This window comes from Pseudophryne corroboree, chromosome 2 (assembly GCF_028390025.1).
Source record: "Pseudophryne corroboree isolate aPseCor3 chromosome 2, aPseCor3.hap2, whole genome shotgun sequence".
Taxonomy (NCBI): Eukaryota; Metazoa; Chordata; class Amphibia; order Anura; family Myobatrachidae; genus Pseudophryne; species Pseudophryne corroboree.
In genome coordinates this window covers 22,669,326-22,687,432 of record NC_086445.1, presented here as the reverse complement: position 1 = coordinate 22,687,432, position 18,107 = coordinate 22,669,326, and the positions used below count along the sequence as shown (strand labels likewise).

Genomic DNA, 18,107 nt, shown 5'->3' with positions numbered 1-18,107 from the left:
CCCAGGCAAGCAGACAGACAGACAGAAGATGAAGGGTTAACTCTTGGGTGCAAACTGGGGTGAGAGCCCCCTGTGATATTGAATGAGAGGGCGCTTTGTTGCGTAATAGTCATTTTTGTAGGACTTGTACAGTATGTCCAAAATATGACACAGAGATCGCTCCAGGATAGGAGAATTACTTCACACTAATTCGACTTTTATAAATAAAAAGTTTGCGAGCCGATAATAGTTCATAAATCAGTATAAGTATACAGGATTATTGGAAATAAGCATTTCTTTATTTCTAATGCATATATAGATTTTTGTTCTATTTTTATTTTATTCTTTTATTCAATCAGTTTTTGTTTTCACTGTTTATTAAGTCTGATACCCAAGTCTCGACTTTCACCCTCAGTGCCCACCTGGGTAAAGCATGCGTGCATCCCCTGAGACTGGCGCCAGAAAAAGTGGCAGATTAACTCTTACCCCTCTGTGCCAGTGTCTAGGTCCTCAGCCGCCTTGTCACAAAGGTAGTGATAAATAGCGTCAGTGATAGATTTTGTCATCTCACCGTCCCTAATGATACAGTGTAAGCCCCCCCGCAGCCACCTTTGTCGCTCAGGGTAACAGTACTGCAGAGATCTCTGTATTACAGACCACCTGATGACATGGGCCGGAATTATGCCAAATTCCCTCAGGGCACCTTACACGATCCTCACTGATGAAGCTGGAGTGAGATTTTTACCTTTTGTGGGTTTTCTCTTCCAGAGTCTCCGCGCAGAACGCCTTCACTTCATAGTCCACGCCGCAAGCCTGCGCAAAGGAAAGATTATTCCGGATAATCGTACGAAACAGATGAGACAATTTTGTTTGAAATCAATTTTATCTCCTGCTCATCATTATCTGTCTGATTAGCATAACGACTGGAGCAGGTTATCAGTCCTTTTTAATGAAGGAAGCACATTAATCCCAAAGCCACTTACCTTCCCTGTATCCTCCGGGCCGGGCTGAAGTGTGACGGAACAAGGGAGATTTGGTGGAATCTGGGGAAGAGAAAGCAGTTCTTGCTATAGACGATACATTATATGGGTATTACACATAGGTCCTCATTCCGAGTTGATCGCTAGCGTATGCGGCGCAATGCACACGTGCAACGTACTATTACAATGGCCGATGTAGTTTCACACAAGGTCTAGCGAAGCTTTTCAGTCGCACTGCTGGCCGTAGAGTGATTGACATGAAGTGGGAGTTTCTGGGTGTCAACTGACCATTTTCAGGGAGTGTTCCAAAAAACGCAGGCTTGCCATGAAAAACGCAGGCGTGGCTGGCCGGACGCAGGGCGCATTTCTGACGTCAAAACAGGAACTGAACAGTCTGAAGTGATCGCAAGCGCTGAGTAGGTCTGGAGCTACTCTGAAACTGCACAAAATTATTTTGTAGCCGCTCTGCGATCCTTTCGTTCGCACTTCTGCTAAGCTAAAATACACTCTCAGTGGGAGGCGGCATAGCGTTTGCACGGCTGCTAAAAACTGCTAGCGAGCGAACAACTTGGAATGACCACCATTGTCACACAGATTACACAAGACATCCATCCATTAACGTGACGCCATCTGATCTCTCTATACGCCATTAGAAGTTACACAATCTTGTCCCCCAACCATTTATAATGTACAGTGTACCCAGTAAAATGGCGCACCACATGGGGGGGGGGTTTAAATGTATCAAACATCGGAGAGAGATAAAGTACCATACATTCAGCATATGTCATGTTACAGGCTGTGTTTGATAAATGACAGTTTGGTTGATACTTTATCTCTACTTAATCTCTCTCCACGGTTTGATGCATTTCCCCCATTCGTTTACAGATGTAGCCGTGCTCATCTTTACTGCGATGCCGCAACACGACTTGCTGCATGGCGTGCCAGGCTGGAAACATTTAAGAGAAATTAGTCTCTCATTACTAAAATAAATAACGCTGTAGCGGCACATTGCAGAAGTAGCCCGGCACGCATTTTAGCCCCGCCCCTTATACCCTTCCTCCAGCGCTGAGTTGGGATCGATGTTGGCTTACGATGAGACATACTGTAAGCATGAAATAGTATAAATAGATTTTTTTTAAACGCACAGAAAACTGGATCACACTCAAGACGATGTATTTTTAGCCTAGAATTTTCCCAAATACAATGACGCTGCCGTATTCATGTTTAATCTAATTACAACAGTATGAAAACAAGCAATACACATTTTTAGTTTTCCAGCGGAAACAAGAACGGCGATGGTAACCACCGGCACGTGGGAGCGGAGATTATAAGATATGCGCTAAGAGTCGCCACCGTCCGTCATTGTGACTCCCACATGTGGGGTTCAATGTCTAATTACTGCGCTACAAACTCTTTTCATTTCCTGTGCAGATGACAGCAATTATCTGATTTACTGTGCGCAAAATGTTTGATGGAAATATAGATTTTTTTTTCATTTTAAAGTTAAACCTGTCAACTTTGCCGAAACGTGCGACGGGGGTGATACGAGGGGTGATCTCTCCTACCTCGAAGGTGAACGGGTAAGCGTGCTCGCCCAACTTTTTGATCAAACGTTCCTGCAGCCGTGTCAGTGGTTTCTTCTCTTCCGGGACAGGCGGGAAAGCTTGAATGTTGGCTACGAAGAGGTCTTTCCGAAACGTCAACCCGAGGACATCGAGATCTTCTCTGCCATAGCGAAACGCGCAGGTCAGCGTCACAAACACTAGAGGAACAGAAAACACAAAGTCTGGTTGCAATGAAATCTTAGCAATAACAGCCTGATGTATCTGTGCGTTGACTAGATGCCTGCCGCGTGACCGGGTAATTATCTGCTTCCGTCCGGTCACCGCCTAACTTCATAGGTGGGTAATACCGTCAATGATCTGCTCTGTGGATCAATATACGTGAAGAGCCATAATTACAAGGCTGCTATAATTGCTGCAAATAATTCCATTTCATACTCATATCATATGTTCTTGGCAGGCGCGGCATGCTGACGCTTTCACGTGTCTGGGCAAATAAAAATGTGTGTAGACCCCCTGACATAACTTCTCACTTGCTCGTCAACGTCCATGTTCTCTGGGTTTCAGAAAGTGATCTCGACTAACGATCTGGCGCTCTCTGAAGACACATGCGCCCCCAACCAGCAGAGATTCCTGTCATCTCTATATATACATGTGAAAGCCCTCACTCACTGATTTACTCACTCACTCACTGATTTACTCACTCACTTACTGACTCACTCGCTGGCTGACTCACTCACTCGCTGACTCACTCACTGACTCACTCACTCACTCGCTGACTCGCTCACTCACTGACTCACTCACTCACTGACTCACTCACTGACTCACTCACTAATACTCTTACTTCCTGATATGTTAGGAAGATGAAATGTAACACAGGTATTCTTCATGTGGGAAATAGGAAAACTACGTAATTAGAATTTTAATAAACCTCCCCTCAGGGGATGAACAGGGGGTTGACATAATGACGTCATTACCGTTGTGTGGCTTGCGTTGCGTGAACGATAACGCCCAGATGGACAATCGGATCAAAATTAGGATTGCACCTCCAGCGGGTGGAATTTATTTAATAAACTACAAAAATGATCCTGTCACTTTTTACTGTATCTGCTACAGGTGCTCCTCGGGTACCACCATGGGTTCATATTTACTTACATGAAGACGTCTCACATTTACATCTCTATAGATTTACCAAATTATTAACACTCATTTATATGTACAACCGCGACAATCAGTAACTCCCGTGTGAAGAACGGGTAGAACCGCTTTTTCAATATAAGTACAAAGGACTAAAACTTAAACCTCAAGCCTCCACCAAACCCATCTCCTCAGTTACCAAAGGATGAAGCGGCATAGTACGGTGGATGAAGCGCAGGTAGTGTCCAGTTTGGCCGCAGTAGTCTATGCACCAGGATTATGACAAGCGTACTTACCTGACAGCCTGCATTTGCCTCTGATGCTGATGGGCATTTTCCTCTCTCACTGTACCCACATTATATCCTATCATGGGTGTACATGTACATTAATAAAAAGAATATCGTGCCTAGGATACGAGAGAGGCACAATCAGAGGGGAAGGTGCCCATCAGCATCAGAGGTGGATTCACAATCGGCCAATCAGATGGGGGTACTGATAGCGACCGTCATTGTTGTCATCAGTGTCTATCTGCCCCCAGCCCTCAGATGCCCGTCAGTGATACCGGCAGTGCCTGGCATGTCTCTGTGCGTGTGAGGGTGTGTCCGGGTCACTATGAAGGGGATATTCAATTGTTTGAAAAGTCGGTTGGGTGTCTGTTTTATCCTGTCTATTAGATAGACACCCAACTGACTTTTCAAACAATTAAATATCTCCCTGAGTGTGAGTGTGTCTCTGTGGCAGTCTGCATGTAAGTGTGTGTCTGTGGCAGCTGTTAGCGCGTCTCTGTGGCACTCTGGGTGTGAGTGTGTGTCTGTGGCAGTTGTGAGCGTGTGTCTCTGTGGCACTCTGAGTGTGAGTGTGTGTCTATGGCAGTTGTGAGCGTGTCTCTGTGGCACTCTGAGTGTGAGTGTGTGTCTGTGGCAGTTGTGAGTGTGTGTCTCTGTGGCAGTCTGCATGTGAGTGTGTGTCTGTGGCAGTTGTGAGCGTGTGTCTCTGTGGCAGTCTGCATGTGAATGTGTGTCTGTGGCAGTTGTGAGCGTGTGTCTCTGTGGTAGTCTGCATGTGAGTGTGTGTCTGTGACAGTTGTGAGCATGTGTCTCTGTGGCAGTCTGCATGTGAGTGTGTGTCTGTGGCAGTTGTGAGCGTATGTCTCTGTGGCAGTCTGCATGTGAGTGTGTGTTACACTAGAACGTGACACAAGCACCGCTATAGAAGACATCTTGCACATTACCTTTCCTCTCCTTCAGGTATTCTGGGTCTACCAACACTACTCCATCTGGAAGAGAGATCATCAGAAATCAGGGTAAGTATAAAATAATTCCACAGTCTAAGAAATGTGCCTGTAAGTCCCGGGGCTCCGGTAAGTACACAGCATGTAGTGTTGTAGCATAATCTGATTTAATTAGTTTTAACATGTGCAGGGCCCAGGAACTCTTTATAATTAATTGGACACGAAGGTGTATTCAGGATTTAGGGACTGTGTGGACACAACAGATTATTCGCATTCAGATAACGTGATAGCTCAAGAAATGTACAGTTTTTCCTCTCTTTCTACACACACCCGAGTCTATGATTCTGATGTGGCAGATCATATTCATACTGTACTGTACATCACGCAGATAAAGTTCCTTTCATAGACAGAGTAATTATTATACAGTCCAGAAATGGTAACACGTATTGCATTGATTGACCAATTGGAACCACAGAAACACCACCCACCCACCCCTGAGCACCCCCCACCCCCGCCCGCTCGGTATCACTACCTTGCTCTCTATACAGCACTGGTGTGACCAGGAAACTCCCTGCATGGTATAACTGTAACTGGGATGTTTTCTGTATGGTATGGCAGTCACTAGGATTCTCTCCATATTGTATGGTGGATGCTGGGATGCTCTCTGCATTGTATAGTGGTAACTGTGACAATCTCTGTATTGTATGAACACTGCGATGTTGTCTGAATGGTATAGCGGTCAATGCTATGGCAATAACTGGTATATTATCTGGATAGTATGGTGGTCACTGGGATGTTCTTTGTATTGAATGGTGGCCAATATCATTCTCACTGAATTGTATGGTGGTCGCTAGGATGCTCTCTGTATGGTATGGATGTCACTAGGATGCTCTCTGTATGTAACAGCTGTCACTGGTATATTCTATGTACAATACGGCAGTCACTGTGGTATTCTCTGTAGAGTATGACAGTCACTGGGATGTTCTCAGTATTATATGCACTGATTTGGTCTTGCCTACATGAGGTCACATAGATAGATTTTACATGGGCCACATTAAGTTCCCAATCCACTTCTGCTTAGGGTAGTCTCCTTTTCAACAAGAAATAACCTGATCCAATCAGCCCCACCCATCAGAAGGACAACAGTTTTGCACCCATGCAGTTTCAGCCTTCTTCATGCACTATACCGTGCGCTGTAATGTAGAAATGGTCGTATTCGCACAGAAATTGGAACACAATGTCGTGACAGGAGAGAAAAATTACCTAAAATTACCTTTACTGATTAATTCTAAACTTAAAAACATTAAATTACCAAGCTGACGGCTTGTCTTGACTTCCCATTATATTTCTTACAAAACACGACTAACACAACCTTATTTGCATTTAATAATTGATTTTTTTTTAAAGGGCACAGAAAAGACAGAGGACTCGGAGAAACAAAATTCTCAGGTTGAATATTAAATTGCTCCACGATAAGACCAAATGAATTAGTGTGGATAAAGAAAGGTTTTCAACATGATTAATTAGAAAATGATACTGGAACATGCAGCAAAACAGCAGTGACCTTTCCAATCTACAACAATTTACTTCTGCTCGGAGTTCTAGAAACACACAGTCTGTTTGCGGAAACAATGTGCGCTGATGCCAGGTTATTTAATCAGCGTCGGAGCACTGGAGCCATTATTGAATACTTTGCAAAAAGAGTGTTTGGTCCGTGGAAATGATCTGCAGTCACCTCAGCTCGACTTTTTAAGGTCAAAACAAGTTTTACGGCTGCTGGAACGGGGAGTCACCCTTATCCAGCCTTATCCCTGTTTGTGTTTCATGTTTGCTGAACGCATTTCAGATTCACCATCCAAGGACCAAACCATCAATGGCTAACTACCCATGTTAGATGATTTTGCTATAGATGGTGGCGATCTAGTGGTTCACCAAAATCGATGGTTCAGAGCTCCCCGGCATTTTTTTTCTTCTCTACTTGGTACCAGGATATGGAGTCTAGCTCACCATCGTCATCCCCAACTCACCCACAAAGCCCCATCCCCAGATCTGATTGGCCTGCAGTCCAGTGAGTAATAGAGCAGGGATGAAGATCGATGGGCGAAACCCTCAATGGTTCCACTGCCAATGTTTTTTTTCCATCAAGGTTTTCCACCAATGGTACCATCAGTGGCGATCATTGATGGTTAACCCTCTGATGGCCATCCTTACTGTAGGGCATACCATACTTGAAACAGACTTGAACATGCTGGAACCTGTTCTGTTTTCTCAACTTTTTAACCACATTAAAAATCTGACAACTTTTTGAATTTTAGTAGAAACTTTTGACAAGACCGGTTTGGGAATGACTAATTCACCAATATGACTTGTTTGATACCAGCCATCACCTTCACATCCCCCAATCAATGCTGCAGAGAGAGATGTCTGACATTTCCAAACCATGTCAACATTTTACTGGTGTCATGGCCACAAACATGATCTCGGCACAGCTGTCACAGTAGACGAGTGGAGGCGTTGCCCCTAGCGATACAGTTGGCCGCTCTATCTATTATTTTATAGAGTGTACTTGGCTTCCTTCAAAGTTGATTGGTTGCTATTGGCAACTTCTCCACTGATCCTTTTGTCCACTCTTTTCACTGCTTCATGAATAGACCCCATTTATCTCCATCCACCTTATCTCTCTCCAAGTAAGTGAGAAGTGTAGAGTACAGTACTCACCGACCGGGTCCACAACATCTACATGATCGACGAAGTCTCTTTTCCCCAAATATACCGTGAGCTGTAATGAGACACAAAATACAATTACATATATTATTACAGACAATCTGGCACACAGGGGCCACATTCAAGCAATTTCAAGTCTTGGTTCTGGGCATCCCAATTTCTCTTTGTTAGGACCAGTATTCTAAAGGTCATGTTAGGTCACAGTTTTGTACACACAGTATTCTGTATTTTGGTGACTGCGGCCAATGGAATAAACCGGCGGCCTGGAAATTATGAAAGAGTGTAAATTGTTTTTATATCCTGAAAAGATTTGAAGTCAGTGTTGGGAATATAATCTATACAGAAGATAAAGTGTAAGAAAAATAACAGAAGCAGACGCACAAATCCACCCAGGGGATCCGCACAGAGGGGCTTATTCACAAGTAAGCACAGAGTCTTTTGACAGATGCTCATCTGAGGCTATACGCAACTGCCGGTGCAAAGCCCTTCCCTGGTGCACTGTCTTATAATTGTTATTTGCTCTTTTTTTTAGCTTCAACACAAAAAAAATAATGAAAAAACATATCTTTTTTTACACTAATTTTTGTGCATATAACATATAGCGGTGTTGGTGGCATCCTGACCCTATTAGTCCCTTAGTACTCAGCCAGTCCATGAATGTACTTAAGTGGATGAGTGCCAGTTGGCCGAGACTGCATCCTGATAACACAGACGTCCTTATGATAGGACCTCAACATCAAAGGACAAGACTGCAGCATAGCCAACCAACTGGACTTACACTTTGAGGTAGAGAATTACAAACCACTGATCATGTACAGAATATTGCCGTTGTCCTGGATGGTGGCATCTGACACTTAAACATCAGATATCAGCCACAATCATTCTTACACCTGAGGAACATAGCCAGAATCAAGCACTTAATTCCCTCTGATGATCTGCCAAAAGTCATCCATGCATTTCTATCATCTCGATTAGACTACTGTAATGCCCTCTATCTTGGTCTTCCAGCAAAAGAACTGCACCACTTACAGCTGGTACAAAACACAGCTGCCAGGCTGTTACCCAACCAGCCCCGTTCTAGCCACATAACACCCATCCTCTACTTCCTTCACTGGCTGCCTGTAAGATGGAGAATCATCTTCAAGATTGACTTACTGAGTTTCAAAGCATTACATGACCAGGGCCCAAGGTACCTGAAGCAGCTTCTGACCCCATACTGCCCCACTCCATTACTGCGATCTGTAGATGAAGGATTTTTAGCAGTACCTAGAATCTCCCGTAATTCATCTGGGGGTCGAGCTTTCAGTCATGCGGCTCCGACTCTATGGAACTCACTTCCCCGCACAGTGTGAGAGGCCCCAACTATAGAATCCTTCAAAAGTAGACTCAAGACTTTCCTGTTTACTCAGCATTTCCATAATGTTCCTTTAGTATCTACATGCTCTCTATAATCAATCAATGGGAAAAAAAAGTCACCAATCAATGGGGGTAATCAGATATGATCGTAGCTGTGCTAAATTTAGCACATCTGCAATCAGTTACTCTGACATGCGGTGGGGGGGGGGGGACGCCCAGCACAGGGCTAGTCCACCCTGCATGTCAGGCCCTACCTCCCCCCTTCCCCCTCCCGCACGGGTGCAAAAGCATTGCTCTGCAGCAATGCTTTTGCACCCACCTAGTAGCTCCCTACCCACCGTAACCCAGGTCGCAGCGGCTGTGTGTGACATCACGCAGCCGCCACGGCCCAACCCCATTGCGTGCCCCACCAATGGTGTTCTAGCAAAGGGCACTCCACAAAGGGCATCAGACTGCTATCGCTGCCGCTGCAGCGATCCAGTCTGAATTAGGCCCAATATTAGCAGCGATTACAAAAACAGCCAATGAAATGATCCGACTCTTACTGTCTACAGACACTCATTCGAAGTAGTTGGCCGACTACTGGGTAACTGCACCTATTATTTGTTCAGCCACTAAACGACGAAGGTTCTCACATTGCAGATAAACGACCGGATGCATCATTGCTTGGAAAGTGATAAAATGGAGAGTTAAAAAGTAGCAGCCAATCGGCTCCTAACTGACATTTTTCAAACACTGTCTGTGACATGGCAGCTAGGAGGTGATTGGCTGATACTTTTTCACTCTCCATTTTATCACTTTCCAAGCGATGATTCATCTAGCCATATGACTCCTATTTTGCAAAGATTGATTTTATGGGGTTTCCCAAGACTGTAGTGTGGGGCCGCATCTTAAATGGACTGGCCAGACATGTGCTCACAAAATAATGACAGCTAGTCCCTTATAGGACAGTATAACACTGAGGATCCGAGGCATCTACTTGGGAATATTCCTCAGGTAACACTCCGCGTTCTGTAGAGGCCGTCGCTGGTCCTGGTTCTGATTCACATGCAATCTGTGTAATGGCAGATCTGCCGGATAATTACATAAAACATGAAAGTGATCTGCTCACGTCAAGATGCAATATAAGTAATGCACAGAATGTTTCCACCCGCTGGATGGTATATAAGCCGTGAGTTCTGATGTCATCGCTCATGATCAGCGAGTGCTGATGTCATCACTTCGGAGCATTTTATAATGATGTCACTAGTTCATGGTGAATACCTCCCAAGTGCTATCATTTGGGACTTGGGATGCTGTGCGTATGCCGCCATTTTGTGGTGGCTCGAACACTAGTAGAGTGCGCAGTCATGCACATTGCTTTCCTACTCTCAGCCCCGGATCTCCTCCTCTAGAAACTCCCTATTTAGTCCCATGGGCCTGATTCAGAGAGTTTTCTTCACAAATGGCCGATGCACATGTGCCGCGATGGGTTGCCGTGTGGATCTAGACATACTTTAATTAACGGCCAGCGAGCGATTGGGGGAGGTAATGGGGAGTGGCGACTAATGCACAGGGATGTCGCGACCACATTGGGGGCGTGTCACATTCAGCGACTGCGCCTTCGCACGCAATGCTTCTGGCCCAGCGTCTCAGTTGTGATGGACATTCTTAGTAACCATAGTAACCATAGGGTCCAATGGTGAGGCCAATGTTTCCGATGCTGCATCTTCTGAGCGGTGCACATGAGAAGCCGCCGGTTGGTGTCTCTGTACAAAACATGGCTCCTGCATCATTAGCATAACTTGGCAGTTCTGCTGCGACCGATAATGCGTCCATCAGGCCCCATTTGCGGCATTATTGTGGCGTCCATTAGAGGGGTGTATTGACCCACAGGACGGTCCCCACACACCGGACAGTCCTGCCTGAACCCGGGGGGTTGGGCGAGATGATAGTGTGTGGATTCGCTGTAGCTTATTTCCTCTCACAAAATGGCTGCTCCCACCACGTACGGGTCACTTCTATCTCTGCGCTTTCTATATACCTGAAACAACTTCACTTTGACAGCTTTTGCCGCCCTGGGGGTTATTTGTGGAGCACTTCCTCTCGAATCTTTCCTCAGGATAACAGCGTGTCCTCATCTCACAGCCGGGAGCCCTTATCTGGCACCAGGTCACCTCCAGTATACTGCAGCACATGTGAAGGCGTTTCATCACTTGCAGGATAATTACAGAACAGATATCAGTCGTCCAAAGCATTTTATTAAAAGCAGATGACACAGGAGAAGTTACATTGCAGATATGCAGTAAGGCCACAGAGGCTTCTGGGATTAGAGCGAGGTCAAGCATCCAGGCCAGGCACTGTATTGCACGTGGACAGGTGGAGTGCACTTCAGTGCACCGTCTGTGATGCCCTATGGGGTATATTTAATTAGCTTAGGTTTACCGTGTACAATTGTCACAGGAGACAATTAGTCGGGTAGCTCTCCACCAGTGCCGTAACTAGGCATTTTAGCGCTGTGTGCAAGAAACGACATTAGCGCCCCCCCCCCCCCCCCATGTAAGATAGGGGCAGTGCGCGCGAAAAATATATAGGGGCGTGGCTTCATGGGGAAGGGGCGTGGCCACAAAATAATAGCAATTCATACTACGGTGCACAGTAGTCTACATTATTCAAATTACGCTGCACAGTAGCGCCACTACACCAGGTAGAACCCCTTTTACACATTACAGCAGACAGCGTCCCCCTTTTTACACATTACAGCAGACAGTCTCCCTTTTAACACACTGCGGCAGCCAGTCCCCCTTTTTACACATTGCGGCAGCCAGTCCCCCTTTTTACACATTGCGGCAGACAGCGTCCCCTTTTTTACACATTACAGCAGACAGCGTCCCCTTTTTTAACATTACGGCAGACAGCGTCCCCTTTTTACACATTACAGCAGACAGCATCCCCGTTTTTACACATTACGGCAGACGGTGTCCCCCTTTATACACATTGCGGCAGCCAGTCCCCCTTTTTACACATTACGGCAGCCAGTCCCCCTTTTTACACATTGCGGCAGCCAGTCCCCCTTTTTACACATTGCGGCAGCCAGGCCCCCTTTTTACACATTGCGGCAGCCAGGCCCCCTTTTTACACATTGCGGCAGCCAGTCCCCCTTTTTACACATTGCGGCAGCCAGGCCCCCTTTTTACACATTGCGGCAGCCAGGCCCCCTTTTTACACATTGCGGCAGCCAGGCCCCCTTTTTACACATTGCGGCAGCCAGGCTCCCTTTTTACACATTGCAGCAGCCAGTCCCCCTTTTTACACATTGCGGCAGCCAGGCCCCCTTTTTACACATTGCGGCAGCCAGTCCCCCTTTTTACACATTGCGGCAGCCAGGCCCCCTTTTTACACATTATGGCAGACGGTGCCCCCCTGAGAGAGAGAGAGAGAGATACTTACCATCTCCCTGCTGACAGGCTCCTCGTGCAGCTCCCTCGGTGCAGGCAGGTGAGAAGGAGGAGGAGGGAGGGGGACTGGAGCCGCAGCAGCGCTATGTCATTGGTAGTAAGCGCCGCTGCAGCATCCCCCTCTCCTTCCGTATTGGCTGCCCGGCGCTGCTGTGGATGCTGGGATGGAGGAACCGCATCCCAGCATCTACAGCAGCGCCGGGCAGCCTATACGGAAGGAGAGGGGGATGCTGCAGCGGCGCTTACTACCAATGACATAGCGCTGCTGCGGCTCCAGTCCCCCTCCCTCCTCCTCCTTCTCACCTGCCCGGCGCTGCTCTCTCCTTCACAGCGCGGCGGCGGCGCACGGCGCAGACTTCAGAGGCGGCATGTAATGAGTCAATTTGACTCATTACATGCCGCTGGCCGTGCGCCCTCAGGGCAACTGCGCTGTGTGCCAAGCCCACTTGGCACACACGTAGTTACGGCCCTGCTCTCCACTATTTCAGGAAGAGTTGGCATGCATTACATCCTGGATACGGGACACTGGTGGAGATGTATATAGTCTTGGAGAGAGGTAAAGTGGAGAGAGATAAAGTGCCAGCGGATTAGCGTCTACTGTGATTGTCATTTTATAGACTGTGGGGGACATGACTAAGCAGTGATAAAAGTGGAGAAGTGAGCCAGAAGTTGCCCATGGCAACCAATCAGCTGCTCTCTTTGCTTTTATAGTATGCAAATTTGAAATGTTACGTCAATGCTGATTGGTTGCCATGGGCAACTTCTCCACTGGCTCACTTCTCCACTTTTATCACTGCTTAGTACATCTCCCAAGTTTCAAAAATGGCAGGAGCTGATTGCTTGGTACTTTATCTCTCTCCACTTTACAGTACCTCTCCAAGATTTGGTACCTCTCCTTCCCCCCTAGTTTTAATTGTGGTGCTCTATAGGAGCGGTTTAGAGTTCACCGAATGTTTCCTGAGGGTTTATACATAGGTGTTGTTATGATAAATGCGAGTATAAAAAATGACACCGGGCATCATTACTGGTGAACATTCCCTGTGATGTCCTGTGTAAAGGGGATGCAGTTACTATACCGACGGTCGAAAGGCGACACACAAGGCGCCGTAATCCAGACACACAATGGAATGCCGACACTGGAAATGGGACAGGACACCGACACCGGAATACCGACCGCTAGGATCCCGATCGTCGAGACAGCAGACCGAGTAAGCACTACGCCGGGGATGTAGGGGGTTAGGTATAGGCAACCCCTGGGGGATTTAGGATTAGGGTGCGGGGGGGAGGGTTAGGTTTAGTGTGCCTGGGGGGTTAGGGTTAGGCACCACCGGGTGGGGGGGGTGGGGGGTTAGGTTTAGGCTCTACCCAGGGGAGTAAGCAGAGCTGGCCTTAACCAATATGATGCCCTAGGCAAGATTCAGCTGGTGCCCCCTAGCACCGCCACTAGTTCTGCAGGAGATGCCTGGCATGAGTCATCTGGCTGCTCTGCTAACGTCGGGCGCCTTTTGTTTCTGAAAATGCATCTTATTTGCATTAATATGTGGCTAGGATGCACAAGCAGCTTCTGCTGATTAAAATGATATGTGGCATGCCTATATTCTGTGTGCGACTGCGGCTGTATCTGCATACGAAATGCTACATTACAGTGATTTCCAGGAATACACTGTAATGTAGTATTTCGTATGCAGATACAGCCGCAGTCACACACAGAATATAGGCATGCCGCATATCATTTTAATCAGCAGAAGCTGCTGGTGCCCCTAAACATACCAAATGCCCTCTGCATTTGCCTAGTTTGCCTATGCCTAAGGCCGGCTCTGGGAGTAAGGGTTAGGCACCTAAAAGGGAGGGATAGGGTAGGAGGAGGGTTAGACTACTTATCGTCCCTTGTCAGGATTTCAGTTGCATCCCGACAGCCGGCATTTCATACCCAGCCCGTGTAGTGTGTGTTGTGTTTGTACCTCACACTGTATACCTCATCCACCTGCTGCGCTCTCTTCACCTATACACTCTCCAATCTGTATTTTTGTCCTTTATCACCCAATAAAAACTGATTGCATTAGTAAAAAGGAAAGCGAATAGCCCCCGAGTATCGCCTGATTAGGCCACGGCCTTAGCGTTGCCGTTCAACTGCCGTCCTGATATTTTCTGCAGCTCACTCGCAGCGTAACTATGTCAGATAACCTGACGGCTAAGAGCAGATTTCACAATCAATCATCGTTTTGCTCTTCACCCGACAAGTGAACGCCGGAGCTCGGTTCTCCCAGCCGCTACGCAGGCCGAGGTCCTGTCAGGAACAGCTGATATTTTATTCATTCGGATGTGGTCAGATAAAAAGCAATTAAAAATTGCAGCGGCTGCAGCATTCAATTAGAGATCTTCCAAGTGAAAGGTGATCATTTGCATATCCTCTACCCACAATTCCTTGGTGAAGGGTTACAGCTGTGTTTGTGGGATTAGCGCCGGCTGGGGTTAGGATAAAGCTTCATACCAAAGGAATAATAATTCCGTATTGTGGGGTAGATTTGTCAAGTCTTGGAGAGAGATAAAGTGGAGCGACATAACGTACCGACCAATCAGCTCCTCACTGTCATGTTACAGAGTGAGGGGCAGATGTACCAAGCCTTGGAGAGAGATAGAGTGGAGAGTTACAGTGCCAGTCAATCAGCTCCTAACTGTCATGCTACAGGCTGTGTTTAAAACATGACAGTTAGGAGCTGATTGGCTGGTACTGTATCTCTCTCCACCCCATCGCTCTCCCTATGATCTAAAAAAATGGCAGTTAGGAGCTGATTGGTTGCCGTGGGCAATGTCTCCTCACTTCATCAGTGCACCCCAACTACAGGAAAATTTCGCCCTGTGTCTTGTGTAACAAGGTAGATAGATTCCTCTCTGCGCTGTCACCCCGACGCTGCCTCTGTGTATTTTCCCGCGCTCTCCGGCTAACCCAGTCAGACACATACAAGTGTCTTGACCCCCTTGAACTTGCTATTCTTTCCTTAAAGCTTTTTAGTGCTAAAACATTTTGTCTTCAACTAAAGTTTCCATGGCAACCACTGTCAGCACTCGGAAAACATCTCTGTCCCCACCGGAGAGTTTGCTGCACTTTTTCGCATCCGTGCAAAGAAGATTTGGGTTACAAAGGAACACTCAAAAGATTTAACTGAGATGTAAACAAAAAAAAAACATGTTACAGATGCAGAACAGGAAGCTGAAAAACCACCACACGTGCCCATTGCAACATGTTATACAATGTATATATAGCGCATGACAGTGTGTAGTATTTATATACGGCGTCTATAAGGCCTAGTGCATAGAATACTGAATACAGGCTTGAGTCGTGTTCATGAGTAATAATAATAATAATTATGTTATATATACTGTATATCACATTTCCACCAATAACACTGTGCGGGGAAAAGAGTTCCATATAGTCAAAGCCGCAAAGCTGAAAGCTCGACCCCCGGATGAATGACAGGAGATTCTAGGTGCTGCTAATAGTCCTTTATCTATAGATCGCAGTAATCGAGTGGGGCTGTAAGGAATCAGAATCTGCTTCAGGTACCCTGGGCCTTGGTCATGTTGGCCAGTGAAAGTCAGTAAGCCAGTCATGGAAATAATGGGGGTCATTCCGAGTTGTTCGCTAGCTGTTTTTGTTCGCAGCGCAGCGATTAGCTAAACGCGCTACGTACTTTCACAACAGCCGATGTAGTTTCACACAAGGTCTAGCGACGCCTTTCAATTGCACTGCTGGCCGCAGAGTGATTGACAGGAAGTGGGTGTTTCTGGGTGGTAACTGACCGTTTTCGGGGAGTGTGTGTAAAAACGCAGGCGTATCAGATACAAACGCAGGCATGCCTGGGGAAACGTAGGCGTGGCTGGCCGAACGCAGGGCGTGTTCGTGACGTCAAAACAGGAACTAAACAGTCTGAAGTGATCGCAAGCTAGGAGTAGGTCTCGAGCTGCTCAGAAACTGCACAATCTTTTTTTGAAGCAGCGCTGCGATCCTTTCGTTCGTACTTCTGCTAAGCTAAGATACACTGCCAGAGGGCGGCGGCTTAGCGTTTGCACGGCTGCTAAAAGCAGCTAGCGAGCAAACAACTCGGAATGAGGGCCAATATGCCATATGCTCAGCATATCTATGATGGGAAGAAATAAGACTCAGGGTATATTGCATGGGCTGAATTCGTTGTGAAAGTCGCCAATGGAGGAATAGCACAACAATAAAATGCTTTACTTTCTACATGTTTTCCTATATGATGTCAAAAGCCCATTTCTCTGATTAATTAACCTTTCTCAAGAAATACAAAAGGGATTTTTCCCACGCACTCTGCTGACTGTTAGTAAGAAGAACTATATACTATGTAATAATAGGAAATTTAGAGCTCTTCGTTACATATGTTTTGCAAAAGATATGATAAGCCTCCAGGCCACTTCACGGCTGCTCTATTACTGGAGGTCCCTACCTAAGCATAGGTCCAGGGCTTGGACCCCACAAATTTGGCTCAGGCCCGACCACCCCAGGGCAGCACACCATTGAAATACTAAAGTGTTAATATGTGTTAAGAAAGAAGCAGAGGCTATGGGTTAGAAAGTGCTACAAAAATAAGGGTGTTAATAAAATACTCAAAAGAGTAATATTAGTGAAAAAATAGGAGTGTTACATAAGTGCTAAATAAATATGCAAAGAGCAAATACAAACAGCTCTGGAACATGCGGTGTAACTACTGCACAGATGCCAGGCAGCAAAGAGTTACTCCTAGCATTCACAGATAAGGGATTAGAGGATGCCTGTAGTGTAACTGCACGCTTCCATACGGTGTGTGATGCCATCACACAGATTCCTTACTCTTCATTGCCGTTATATCCGGAATTACAGCACAGTTACAGAACCTGCCACAGACAGCGTGAACGTGTAATGAGATGCACTGTATCACTACTCACCTTCCCGTTTGGACTTGCTTTCTTAAATACTCTGCAGACAAAGAAAAGAGAAGAAAAATAAACATTACAACTTAGTACAAGTACATGTAAATCTGCGCAGCTGCGAATTTTCAGGCTACGGACTTGCTAGTCTTTCCCCGTTACCTCCCCCAAATGGACCCTTCCTGTCAAGCACTCTGCTATTAAATTCTCACTGCAAGCGGCATCGCAAAAAAGGCACCTTGGTGCGTACGCAGTGCATTCACGATGTGTACACAGTCTGCCAATAAATGCCCAGTTGCATGAACGTTGGCATTGAGCGCAAACATGAATTAGGCCCCTTGGAGAGAAAGGGGATAACAACATTGTGCAATGTTTCTGAAATTGTCAGACAAGTGTTTTAAAATGTCAAAATTCCAACCTGCAACATTGTCTATAAAATATCATGCACAGTATACAGATAGCTGTATACAGTCTCTTCTTCAACTTGTATATACACTCCTTCTGTGTTAAAAAAAACCCATACCCTCCAACTGTACCTTTTTCGCAGTTACAGTACTTTTTTTTTATGGTCTATACCGATTTGCCCCTGCCACATGCAGCCCTGTCCTCACTGACACATCACTCCTCTCCTGATATACTCTGTGCTATTGGGGACCCTGCTACTCCTACTATATAACTCTCAGTCTGTGGCTTCCTGCTGCCTCCATTCCCCTCCTCACATCATGTCACTGCCCCTGTCACATGCAGCCCTGTCCTCACTGACACATCACTCATC

General features: G+C 46.3%; 1 protein-coding gene across 2 annotated transcripts in view; it reads right to left on the bottom strand.

Annotated features, from left to right (window-relative positions):
* Nucleotides 1–18,107, bottom strand: part of LOC134993818 (beta-arrestin-1) — a 206,567-nt gene that overhangs the window by 82,088 nt on the left and 106,372 nt on the right. For both annotated transcript variants that reach the window (XM_063950905.1, XM_063950906.1), the window contains exons 2-7: nt 17,351–17,381; nt 7,608–7,668; nt 4,890–4,934; nt 2,525–2,721; nt 963–1,022; nt 725–792 (exon numbers count right to left, since the gene is read on the bottom strand). In XM_063950905.1, coding sequence (XP_063806975.1) covers nt 725–792; nt 963–1,022; nt 2,525–2,721; nt 4,890–4,934; nt 7,608–7,668; nt 17,351–17,381 — 462 coding nt within the window. The remainder of the gene's footprint in view (nt 1–724; nt 793–962; nt 1,023–2,524; nt 2,722–4,889; nt 4,935–7,607; nt 7,669–17,350; nt 17,382–18,107) is intronic.